This window comes from Chinchilla lanigera, unplaced genomic scaffold, assembly GCF_000276665.1.
Source record: "Chinchilla lanigera isolate Chin_1 unplaced genomic scaffold, ChiLan1.0 scaffold00067, whole genome shotgun sequence".
Classification (NCBI taxonomy): Eukaryota; Metazoa; Chordata; class Mammalia; order Rodentia; family Chinchillidae; genus Chinchilla; species Chinchilla lanigera.
In genome coordinates this window covers 2,834,822-2,847,087 of record NW_004955468.1, presented here as the reverse complement: position 1 = coordinate 2,847,087, position 12,266 = coordinate 2,834,822, and the positions used below count along the sequence as shown (strand labels likewise).

The following is a 12,266-nucleotide window of genomic DNA, read 5'->3' as shown; positions in this document are numbered from 1 at the left end:
GCTGGAAGTAAGATATTCCTTATTTAATGACCTATTTTTTTAAAGTAAGTAATTACTACATTTATTGAAGATCACGGGACAGTAGCAGGAACAGGGAGAAGGGTGAAGGGAAAGAGGGTGAGGGAAAAAGAGACTTGAGAGTGAAGGGAAAGGAAAAGGTCTTGAGTATGAAAGGAAAAAAAAGGCCTCTGTAATTCAGGCTTCCAGTATTTATAGGGTCAGACACCACTGCTCCAAAGTGCCTCCTGTTCTCTCTCTCTCTCTCTCTCTCTGTCTCTCTCTCTCTCTGTCAGCAATCTGCCTGACCTCCTAAACCTAAACACAGATAATCATTAGGGTGGTCCTAAGTTTAAGTCTGGGTAATCATTCAGATGGCCCTAAATTTAAAACTGGATAAGCATTAGGGTGTTGTGGCATTTATAGTTGAATGAGGGTAAGGCAGTGATTCAGCTCCTTTGTTTCTAACTGTACTATTCCCCGCTAAGAGCCCCATCCCTGAAAATCTTTGAAGGAGTTCAAGGAGGAAGTTCTGTCTTCTGTAGTTACTTCCGGCTATATAGGGGTGTTGGCCCTACCTCCTCCAGCGTCCAAGCTACTCAACCATAAGGCTCTCTGCTTCTTAAGAAATATTAAAGCTTGTTAGCATAGGGTCGGTGTACAACAAGCAACAGTTATTTCCCTACTCCTCAGACACATTTAACTCCCCAGATCAAACCCAAGGCCTCTTAGAAGCCAAGCCAGTCATCTCTCACTGAGCTACAACCCCGTCCTAATTTTTAAAATACCCGTTTCTGCAAAACCAATGTATTTTGCCAAAAGTTCGAAGACTTAAAAATATTTACCAAATTTTCAGGATCAGATCCAAGTCCAAAAACCAACCAAAAAAACCCAAACCCAAACCCTCACTTGTCGATGCTGTAAAGTAGGGACTATATCAGACTCCATTCCACAACCCTATCTAATCATACTGTAGCTTGAAGAAGGGACTCTCACCAGACCAAGGTTCAAATTCTAGCAGTGCGCATACTATAGTTGCTGTGTGACCTGAGACAAATGACTTCACCTCTCTGACTCTCTGAGGTTAGCTTGACATAGCAATCCTCTCCTTCAAGGGGTTATTTAGAAAGATTCGTTGAGATGAGGCACAAAACACTACACGGAAAAGGTTAGACAAGCGGGAGCTGCTGTTAACCACTTCTATCAGAGTCAGTCTTTCCCCCTCTTTTTTAAGCGTTTTGCTGCCTCTTGGACCGGGGACTCGTCCCAGGTTGTCTCTGTCACGATGATTGAACCAGGACCTTCACGCTGAGCTACATTCTCAACCTTTTCTGTATTTTTAAATTTGAGACAGTCTCATTAAGTAGCTAAGATACCCAGGCTGGGTTTGGATTTGCGATCCTCCCGCCTCAGCCCTCCAGAATGCTGGGGTTAACAGGTGTGCACCGCCATGCCCAGTTTGCGTGCTGCCCTTCTCAGGAGAGTCTTCGTGTCCATCCCCATTCCTCCTACCCTCAGGCACCAACACTTGGTGGAGGCTATGACTGTACTATAAATCGCACCTGCACCCGTTCCACCAGGCTCAGGTTTCTCCTGCCGCATGATCTTTCAAAAGAGAAGTAAGCTTCGGGACCAATCAGAAACGGCAGCGGCAGGGCGATGCCCGCCTCCTTAAGGCGCCCTCGCGCCTTATTGGGTGTATCTGAGCGCAGACGCCAGTCTGAGCCATTTAGAAAAGAATAGGGCCAGCCAATCAGCGGTAACACCGCAGCTGACCAGCGCGGGAATGGCGCTGTTGTCTGCGGCGCGGGGCTAGTTCACAGACTGTCAGCACCAACGCCCTACCTAAGCGGCGTGCCCGCTGGCCAGGCTCTAGTCCTGGGGGAAATTCATGTCGGAGCAGTGCAATGACTGGTACCTGATGTATGCAGTTAATCCTGCTTCAGTGAACAGTGGAGCCGGCAAGAATTTGAAACTTGAGAATCTAGATCAATTATCGGTCAAGGTTCTGTCTACTTTTGTGCCATCCCTGCCCCCATATACTTCCGGGTGAGGCAGATTGTGTTGTGCAGCCAATCAGCGCTGGGTCAGAGCAAGAGGTGGTAAAGGGGAGCCGCCTGTTCTGAGGGTCTCTAGGCCAAAAAGTACGGAGGCAGCCCCAAACGCCTCTCTGTGAATTGTGTATCTGCACAGATGGTAGGGGATGAGAGAAAGGTGCAACGGCTTGCAAACCAGAGCAACTCAAACCAGGCGTTGGTGGCACGTGTCTGTAATCCCAGCACTCGGGAGGCTGAGATAGGAGGATAGAAAGTTTGAGCTCAGGCTGGGCAACTGGGCTGCTTACTGAGACCCAGTCTCGAAATAAAAAAATTGTGTGTGTGGCTGGGGTGTAGCTCAGTGTGGAAGCTCTAAGTTCAATCACCAGTACAAAAAAAAAAAAAAAAAAAAAAAAAAAAAAAAAAAAAAAAAAAAAAAAAAAGAGGAGGGCGCAGGATAAAAGCCAGAAAGACGGTGATTCCTCTGATGTCTTGCTAAAGGAGCCTTCCCAGCGATTCTGGCGAAGGAGTTAAGGGTCTAGAATAGAGGCGGGAAAGGGAGAACTCCGTAGCCAATCAACACTGGCAGGAGGCCAGGGCTTGAGCTCTGCAGCCAATGAGCTGCAGGCCCAAGGCAGAAGCGAGGGCAGTGGTTGGGCCCTATGTGTCTTCCTGGCAGCTCAGCGTACCCAGCAAGCACCAGCTAGGAAAAACAATGCAGCCGGCACTGCAGCCAATCAGCGTCTGCACTGAGATCCAGGTGCCAAGGGCGCTAAGTGCAGCTCTCCCCTCCTCGTGCCACGCCCCTGGCCTCGCGCCGCGACCCACTTTCTAACGGTCATTCGGGCTTGCGTGGCCCTGGGTGTAAACAGGCTGAAAAAGGAGGACAAAAGGGGTCTGAGGTGGTGAGTGCCGTGGTTTTTCTTACTTCTTCTGCAGGCTTGAGCCTAACTCAGGCAAAGCAGGGTCTGGGGACCTGAGTGGCTGTCATGAGGGTCGGAAAAGCGCGGAGGGCTTTAGGCCCTGGGCCTTCCTCTGTCCTGGTGAGGAATTGGAGCGCCTGTGCACTTTGGGGCCTAGGCTGGGAAGAAGCCAAGCTAACACACACGCCATGTTGGTCTGTGGCCCCTGAGGCCATCTTGAGCCCTTAGCTCGGCATAGGGTCGGTAGCCATGAGGTGTGGCTGCTGGACATTTGCTGCAGACCTGGCTGAGTCTGGATCTAGCAGCTGGGAGGACAGGCTGTAGGTCTCCAGAAGTTACAGTCATTGGCCAAGACATGGAAGTTAATGTGCACCTGGAAGGTTTTCTGGAGTCTTTGGACCTGGCCTGGGCTGGGTGTGAGAGTTAAATTGAAGCCCCAAGGGTCGATGCATCCAGGCTGTGCTGGGAATATGTGGTTGAGGTGCTCTCTGCAGATTTTCTGTATTGGGTCCAGGTGGAACAACGTGGTCAGGAGGTAAGGCCAGTGATCCTCTGATGGTTCTGGGATGGAAGCTTCTGAATCCCAGTCCAGCTGGCTGCCTTGATAAATTATTATTGTCACGCAGTGGCTCAAGATAGAACTGGGATTGGGTGGTTCTGCGGCTTTTTGGTCTCCCCACCCTACTCTCCCTTATTCCTTTTCTGGTCATTCTCAGAAGATATCAGGCTGTAAGCATGGGGCAGGTACGTAGGGAAGGTGAATATTATACTGGACACAGGGAGAAGTGTGTGAGATATTCTGCTGTTTAGGAAATCAAGTTTGTCTTTAGCAATGCTTCCTTTATACTCATTGGGCATGGTGTTGATACTTACTTTCATTCAGCTGTTTCATGGTATTAAAGCTTTCAGAGTGCTTTTGCATTTACCAGAGTTCTTAAAGTATGAGTAGAGGTGCAGGGCATAGTCTATGAATGGATTTCAAGGGGTTATAAGCACCTAGAAATAATATTTGTATGTATGTAGCCAGGCTGAAGGCACACAATCCTAAGACCATAATCCTAAGGCTCTGAAGGCTGAGGCAGGAGGATTACAAGTTTTGAGTCCAAGTTCGGAAGCATATGAGACCCTGTCTCCAAATTTTGAAAAAAATTTTACTGAGGTCAGTAAATACCACACATACACATACATAAAGAATATTTGTATACATTTGTGTATAGGGATGGGGGGAAGGATAAGGAAGAAAGAATATTTAACATGTCTAGGAATGGGCTTGAGAGCAATCTGTGGAATTTGTCATTCATAGAGTATGAATACCTACAGTAGTCTAATGTAAACAGTTGGTCCTATGGCTTACATTCTCAACTGGATGGTTATCTTGAAGAGAATAAGAACCATTGGAATAAAGCAGGCTCCTGTATTATTTATGGGGTCTGGACAAAACTACAAATGAACATTCCCCCCCTTTACTCCTGCACAGGTAAAGGTGTTGGCCCACACCTCAGTGTGTCTCACATACTACGCTGCATATACATTAAGTTTAGTCCACATGCCCCTTACATGCAATCTGGGCCCAAGGTTGCATATCTGTCACACAGCCCACTGTCACGAGTACAAATGTGGAGTTGAAGCCCATGTTGGTTGTGGACATGGATTCAGAATCATTTGGTCCAGGAAACCCTGGGTTATGGATCCAGAAAACCCTGGGCATGGTCTCAGGACAGGTGGGCCCTTCCTAGATGCCCTGGGACTCCTTAGCCCACCAACAGGGACATAGCCTGAGATCTGAGTGAGACCCTCTGCCCTGGATTAAATGAACACTGGTACTCTGAACTGGTCTTGAAACAGTCCGTGTAAGGAAGTTGAGAGTCTTGGACAAGGTCAGCCCCAAATTAGGTCTGAAGAGAAAGACCATGCACTATGAGGATGCAGGGGAATCTAAGTTTTCTGACTTCTAGTCTAGTTCCTTTTCCACATAATCCACAAAAGGTGTGCTATGATAAGTCTCTGTGACCTAGATTCAGCTAACCCAGGTATGATTGTGTGGTTCCCAGTTTATACAGAGCATAGGTTTTTGTGTTTTTTGTTTTGTTTTTCCGGTACCGGGAATCGAACTCATGACCTCACGCTTGCCAGGCAGGCACTGTGCCACTAAGCTAAATCCCCAGCCCTGAGAGCATAGATTTAAGGAGAGAAAGGAAGTAATTCATCCTGTGGTGTGGTATCTCCTCCGGTATGTTTGATGTACTTAACTAGAAAGAGCAAACATCTTGAAAGTTCATGTCAGATTTGGGCAATTAGTCAATCTATCTAAGATATTGTGGAGAGTTTCAGCACACTGATATATGGAATGAAATATGTTTCTTGGTGGAATTTTTCCTAATTCAGCTTTTCTAAATTGAATCTTGTTCAATGTGATTTGGGGAGTAGGCTCAATATTTAAAATAAAAAAATATTTAAAATAAGTCAGATGGAAGGGGAACATTTTTTCATAAAACAAGTAATTCTTGACCTGGTGGTCTTATTTTAATATTTATATATATGCGATATTTGTATTGCTGCTGTGACATTCTTATATCAGGCTGAAGGAGTTTATGATACAAGGCTTTCTGGAAAGTTCTGACTCGGCAGCCAGGCAAACACATTTCCTGAAAATGAGCACCTCATACATTTTTCCTCCTTACTGTCTCATTAATCAAATCTATCAGTAAGAATGAAGAGCCAGGCATGGTGACCCATGCCTATAATCCCAGCTCTCTGAAGGGCTGAGGCAGGTCAGCAGTGTCCCTACCCTTCCAGTCAAAGTGCTTCTGCTTTCAGTGCTTAGCTCAGAATGGCTGAGGTTATACTGCCAAAAAGGTAGGAAGAGGCTAGACAAGTAGAGTGTCACTAGCTTAAAGGCTGAGGTGCAGAGGGCCTCAGGGTAACTCTAAGGAAGCCCTAAGGGGATATCCTTGGGTGGGGTAGACACTAAGTGGGAGGGAAGATGAGGTTTCCCATTCTTGGGGGCTTTTGTTCATTCAGTGGGGAATCCCCTTACCCCTCTCCTCCCTTTTAGGTTCCCCCGAAAGCCCAGTGATACTCCCTGACTTTGAGGGTGCTGCCCTTTGATCACAGTCCCCAACTCTTAATCATCAGTGGGAAAAACCACAGCTATGGGGCAGCTGAGTCACAGGCACATGATGGAGGGCTAGGAGGTAAGGGGTTCACACCCCACCAGGCAATGGTGCAGTCTTCCAGAACCCGGTACCTTTCCTTCTATACTTGGGGTTTCTCCTTCTGGCTTTCCCCACTTCTTCCTTGTCCTTAGGGATTGCGTTGCGTATTTCTGTTAGAGGAAGGATATGTCCCTCTGTTTGCATACCTACCAGGACTGATGTTTTATCTTTTATTATGTGAGTATCGAATGTGTCCCTGGGTGTGGTGATGTGAGGGGTTAGAAAGCTCAGAAATGGAAACTCTTTTTAACGCTCAGAGAGGCAGATGAATACAGCTTGCCCATTTGCATTTTCCCTTTCACTTTGACTCATCTTCCCCTCTCCCCACCCCATTGCCCCTCCACCAGCCTCACCCACTGACACACCCTGTCTGATCTAGAAAGGGTTAACACTTGCCCACACCCAAGCTACAATGGGAGGGAAGGCATTTTAGATCTGGACAGAAAAAGTACGTCTGAACATTTTGGGGTCCTGCAGCCAAAGATAGAAAAGGGGGTCTAGAAACAATAATATTTGGATCTAGGAGAGGACCAGGACCTAAAGGAGAAACCTAGGGGAAACTAGACTGTCTTGTCACCAGAGCAGCCCACTAGTACCTGACTTGTCTTCTAATAATTTATTGTGCATATAATATATGCCAGGCGCACACCATAACTACTTTCATATGCTGAATGAATCAAAAACTTGCTATAGGATCAGTGATAATGCAATAAGAAGCAGGAAAACAAATTTGAGCCTCCTGGGCCTTATTTTGTCCTCAGATTAAAAACTGCTAACGTGTGAAAAGAGGGGAAATCTCCAGGGACTTTGACCCCTTCGGCAGGAAGTGAAAGAAACCCGAGTCCAGATTTCAAAGAAATGTCATTTGTCATCAGTCCAAGAAAAGGAAATTTTTCTCTCCAAAGACCACCACAGGCCCTTCTGGGGTTGCCCCCTTTAGAGGTGGGAGGATCTGAGTCACACACACACACACACACACACACACACACACACACTCGCTCAATGCCCAGATAACGGTTCATTCCCACACAGCAAGTAATGCTTCCCAGTACCAACCCACGGAACAGGAGCCATGCTTTTGACCTTCCTTTACCCTCTCCTTAGAATGCAGATGTTTCCATCTTTTTTTTTTTTTTTTAACTGCTGAGGTAGTAGAAGTAGCTTCCAGCTACTACAGCTCTACTGCTACCTCTGATGCCACTTGAATGATGCTATGTTCTTACAGAGACAACTTTCACGTTCTTGTCATTTCATCCTCATCCCCACCTTCCAATGAGGTAAGCAGAGATTACCCTCATTTCATGAATGAGGTAACTGAGGCTCAAAAGAGGTGACTTGCCCACGGTGACTCAACTAGAAAATGGCAGGGATGACACCCAAATGCAAGTCGGATTATTCCAAAGCCCTTGTTGTCACAGATTTACTTCTTATACTTCAGGAGTTCACAAATGGGGAAAAAAAAAAAAAAAAGAGCTCACAAATGAAGAGGCAGGAGACTAACCTGGCAGAACATCTGGGTTCTGCAAACAGGTGTGATCTCTCCTGCAGGTGTAAAGCAGAGCCAGGGTCATTAGACCACACCCCCTGGGGGACTTGTGGCAGACTGATACCTGGGACATCCAATGGAGGACTGAGGCCAGAGGCGGGGCTAGCTTCAGGGGAGGGGGGCAGGAGCCAGAACAGCAGTTCAGAGCATGTGGTTCCAGGAGGCAGCTACTACGGGTAAGTGTTGCTTTTCCCCAGCCCCAAGGCCTTTCTCCCATTACACTTTCTTTCTGTCCACTCCCTACCAGTCTATAGCCCTCTCCTGAGGCACCCAAGTAGTACGCCTCTCTCCTACAAGGGATTTACTCATGGAGAACCTGCACCTAGGACTATGCCTGCTAGGTGCTTAAATACTTAGGCTCTGTTTCTTGTAGTATCTGGGTTCCCAGTTCTCTTCATAAAAGTGATGGTTTTGATGTGCAATGAACTCCTGGGTTATTGGGTTCTACTCACTTTTTGGCATATAAAAAATAAAACTTTAAACCATTTCCTTGTCCTAATCTTGAGAGGAAATAGCCTCCCTCTGGACAGTTCCCATTCCTCTTCTTCCTACCTCCTCAGCCACCAAAGCCTTCTCCAAAACCTCTCTCCATCATTGGATCAGGAGCCTTCCTGGTTTCTAAGTCTGGCTTTGTAACTCACTAGATGGGAGTCTTTGGTCTCTTCCAGCTCCTCTGTGAATACGTTTTAGAAGCTTCTACCTCAGGGAGAGTCTGCCTTCCTGCAGCCATGACCTGTCTTGCTGCCCTCTGACTCTCCAGCACGATGGGCTCTGTACGGCAGAGCTGGAGGAGGACACACTGGATTTCCCAGCTCTCCCATGAAGCTATTTTGCTCTATGCCTAAATGCCAGGGCTGACTGGGTTTTGTGGTAACCCCCTTGCCTGAAATGAGGAAAGCTCAGTCTACGCAGAAGTTTTTTTCTCTGCAAAAGGGCTTGGAGAAGCAGAAGTATCCATGACTGCTATCTTTTAAACCACAGGCTGCCATCTACACTAGTCTTTTTAAAAAAAAATCTATACTAATACTACTTGATACTTCTGTTAACTGCCTGGCTTTTGCTCTTCAAGCCCTGATTTTTATCTAACTTCCATTTTCTAACACCATATCCCTACTGCTGGCTCCTGTTATGCCTCTGGATAAAGTTTAGGTCCTCTCTTGGGTTACTTTATCTGCTCTATTTATATGCTCCACTCATGACAGATAGCTCTGATCTAGAACTTCTAACTCACTCTTTCTCTCCTCACCTCCACAGGCTTGAGGCTTGAGAACATGCTGTTCCTCCCTCCCCTTTCTGCCATGGATCCCACATTGTAGCCTTTCTCTCAGAGTCTCTGAGATTGGTATTCAGGCAAGGCACAATGCCCTTGTCCCCCACAAGATTGCTTAGCCCCTATGGCTCTGATCGGTTGGTACGGCTCGCAGCCAGGCTCCGGCCAGCATTGTGTGATACCCTGATCACTGTAGAGGGCCAGGAGTTCCCTGCTCACAGCCTGGTGCTAGCAGGTGTGAGCCAGCAACTGGGGTGCAGGGGCCAGTGGGCTCTGGTAGAAGGCATCAGCCATTCCACCTTTGCCCAGCTTCTGAGCTTTGTTTATGGGGAGAGTGTAGAGCTGCAGCCTGGAGAGCTGGGGCCCCTTGAGGAGGCAGCCAGGGCCTTGGGGGTGCAGGCCCTGGAAGAGGCCTGCAGGAGAGCCCGAAGCGATAAAACTGAGGACGAACTGGATCCAGAAGAGCCAAGGAAGAAGTATCAGGAGGAGGCAGAGGAACACACTAGGGATTCTGAGAGAAGAATGGGGTACCTCGGAAAGAAGCAAAACCCATCTAAGTTTTTTGGACTTGGTGGGAGAGAACAGAAGTTGCACAAGCACAAGCCAGCAAGAGAGAGCCCTGAGACGCCAGTGGCAACACAGGAGGTTCAAGGGGAGATGAGGTCAAAGGAGGAGAAACCCAGGCAAGTTCCTGTTGGCCACAGCAGAGCAAGTGGGAAACAAGGAGTAGTCCTCAGGGTGACAGAGAGCCCAAGGGGCTCTGAGGAAAGTCTTCGGGAGTTCCCTGGTCCCCTTCCCCTACCAGGTTCCCTTCAAACCAGAGTCATCCCCAGGCCCTGGTGGGCTGAGGTCCCTTGGCTGAGGGAGGGCCAGCCTTCCCTGTGGAGCATCCTGCTGTGGCCACCCAGATATGGCACTCCGTTCTCCCATAGCACCCCCATCACTGGAGGCTGGCAGGAGGTCTGGCCTCAGGATCAGAGGTGAGTGAAGGGCCTAGGGGAAGACCTTCAGGATGGGAGGAAGTAGCCCTGGAGAGGCCGCAAATGGGTGGAAGCACCACATCCATTATTCCTATCGTGCATTTCCTGAACTGGGGATGGGACAAGGAGTTCCCACCACAGAGGAAGCCAAGGTCCAGTCCCCAAGGAGGACTCAGGACACCTCCTCTCATGAGGAAGGGGACAGGGTTGGCCAGGTTTCAGGTTTTGCCAAGACTATAATGCTCTCTACACCCACCCCTAGGATCTCACTGACCCTGAACCACCCCAAAAGGCTCTGGAGTCAGAACCAGCTGGTCTCCTCCAGCCCCACCCCAGGTAAGCCCCTCACTGTCCTGAACACAGGGTCCTTTCCTGGGGCTGGGCTCCAAGAGTCCAGCCTGAGCTCCCACCTCCTCACTCTATTCTCTCCAGGTTCCCTCCCTCAGGGCCCTGTGCAGCTCAGCCCTGGGAATATGGAAGAGTCTGGACAGAGGCCCACAGGTGAGTAGGATGAGGGCATTTTTGCCTCAGCCCCAGGGAGCTCCCGATGTCTTGCCTGATTTGGCTGTGGGATGCTTAGCCCTGCCCTGCTTTGACTTCTGTGTCCACATAGACCCACAGGCAACCTGCATGGTCCAGGAGGGCACAGCAGGGGGCTCATCTCAACACCAGCCTCTGCCCACTCCTGTTCGGTCTCGGCCCTATTCTTGCTCTGTCTGTGGCAAGAGGTTTTCACTCAAGCATCAGTTGGAGACACACTACCGAGTCCACACAGGTATGGGCACCATGCCCAGGGTGACCCCCTCTCCTTGGCTCCGGCGCAATTCCTCCCCCAGTCGCCCTGTGTACCCTTAATTTGACCAGCCTTTGCCCCTTCTTTCCTTCTTCTCCCGGCCTCCCCGTCTGCCTGCCCTAGGAGAGAAACCCTTCTCCTGTAGCCTGTGTCCTCAGCGCTCTCGGGACTTCTCTGCCATGACCAAGCACCTGAGGACGCACGGGGCCGCTCCCTACCGCTGCCCTCTGTGCAGGGTGGGCTGCCCCAGCCTGGCCTCTATGCAGGCACACATGCGCAGCCACTCGCCAAGCCAGCTCCCGCCAGGATGGACCATTCGCTCCACTTTCCTCTACTCCTCCTCGAGGGAGTCCCGGGCCGTGACCTCTCTCGGTCCCTTCTCTTCCACCACCTGAGCTTCTCTGGCCTCAGCCAAGAGTCCAGTGAGTAAGGCGAGCCATCTCAGCTTCTGAGCCGGCACCGCTTCTGCAGTGGCCTAGCAAAATTCGGTCGCAGAAGCATCGGATAGGCGCCGAGAGCCCTCTACCGTATAGCCAAGGGTGGCAGAAGCTTGGGCCAGCCACGGCCTGCGAGGCCAGGGCACTGACGTTTGCTCCAGAGATCAATTGTAAGGGTTCTGTCGGTTGCATCACCATAATAAAGAGTTTCCGGTGCTGTCTGGTCAGCACAGGAAAAGAAAGGCAAATCCAGACTTTACTCCTTGCTTGGAGACCCTCCAAGCCAAGTGTCTTGTCCTGTAGCGGCCCCTGGTGGTCGTGCGTCCGCTAATCAGCAGGTCTGGCACCGTATACTTTGCGGGGCGCCCCGTCCTCCTCCGGAGTCATTTCTCAAAAGACTTCGGTGTCCCGGACAACTTCACAACAGGCCCGGGGCTGGGGGTGGAGGGTGGCTATGAGACCTCAAAGACACTGGCCCCTTCCACAGCAGTACCCCGCGCGCGGGCTAATCTAGGTGCGCCCGGCCCAGGGCTGGAACAGAGCGCATGCTCCGTTCCGCTTTCGGCCGCCTGCCTCGGAGCGCAGGACCCGTGAGACGCGCCTCTCCGGCACCTTCTCTATGTTCCCAGAGGAGCTGCCTCAGGATCACGCCTGGAACTGAGACTAACCCTTTGCGTCGTCCCTTCCCCAGCCCACGCCTCCGGGTAGCGGCTGATTTCGTTTCCCCGCGTCGGCCGGGTTCTCAGAGTCCGGAGCCCGCGGCACCCTGGGAGCAGTAGTCCGCGCTGGCCGCAGGCTCGGACCAGAACAATGGGAGGAGTCTAGAGCGAGGACCACACCTTCCGGAGACCCGGAACTGGCTTTCCCGGTGCTGGTCCGAGGCCTGGGAGTCCCGGCTCTTGCACCCCAGCTCCAGGCAGAAGGAGCGGGGCATGTAAACTACATTTCCCGGAGGCCCCTGCGGATCGCCCCGCCGCGGCGGCGACGCAGGGTCTATGCTTTCCAGGTGCGGTCTTAAGAGTGACGGCCGCCGGCCCCAGACTCCCGCTCCCGTGGTGCCCCGCGGCGG

The 12,266-nt window shown here is 50.4% G+C and overlaps 1 protein-coding gene across 10 annotated transcripts; it reads left to right on the top strand.

Moving 5' to 3' along the window:
* The first annotated feature begins 2,829 nt into the window (after positions 1–2,829).
* Zbtb32 (zinc finger and BTB domain containing 32) lies at positions 2,830–12,256 on the top strand. 10 transcript variants are annotated; one of them, XM_013522403.1, is made up of 7 exons: positions 2,831–2,938; positions 7,397–7,448; positions 8,972–9,967; positions 10,230–10,303; positions 10,400–10,468; positions 10,581–10,742; positions 10,884–12,256. In XM_013522403.1, the coding sequence occupies exons 3-7, from the start codon at positions 9,078–9,080 to the stop codon at positions 11,153–11,155; spliced, it is 1,467 nt and encodes a 488-aa protein (XP_013377857.1). In that variant the 5' UTR covers positions 2,831–2,938; positions 7,397–7,448; positions 8,972–9,077; the 3' UTR covers positions 11,156–12,256. The 10 variants fall into 10 exon arrangements, with proteins under 10 accessions (XP_013377856.1, XP_013377857.1, XP_013377854.1 ...); XM_013522400.1 differs by having other exon boundaries at positions 7,720–9,967; XM_013522406.1 differs by having other exon boundaries at positions 2,832–2,938; positions 9,920–9,967.
* Positions 12,257–12,266: the final 10 nt, after the last annotated feature.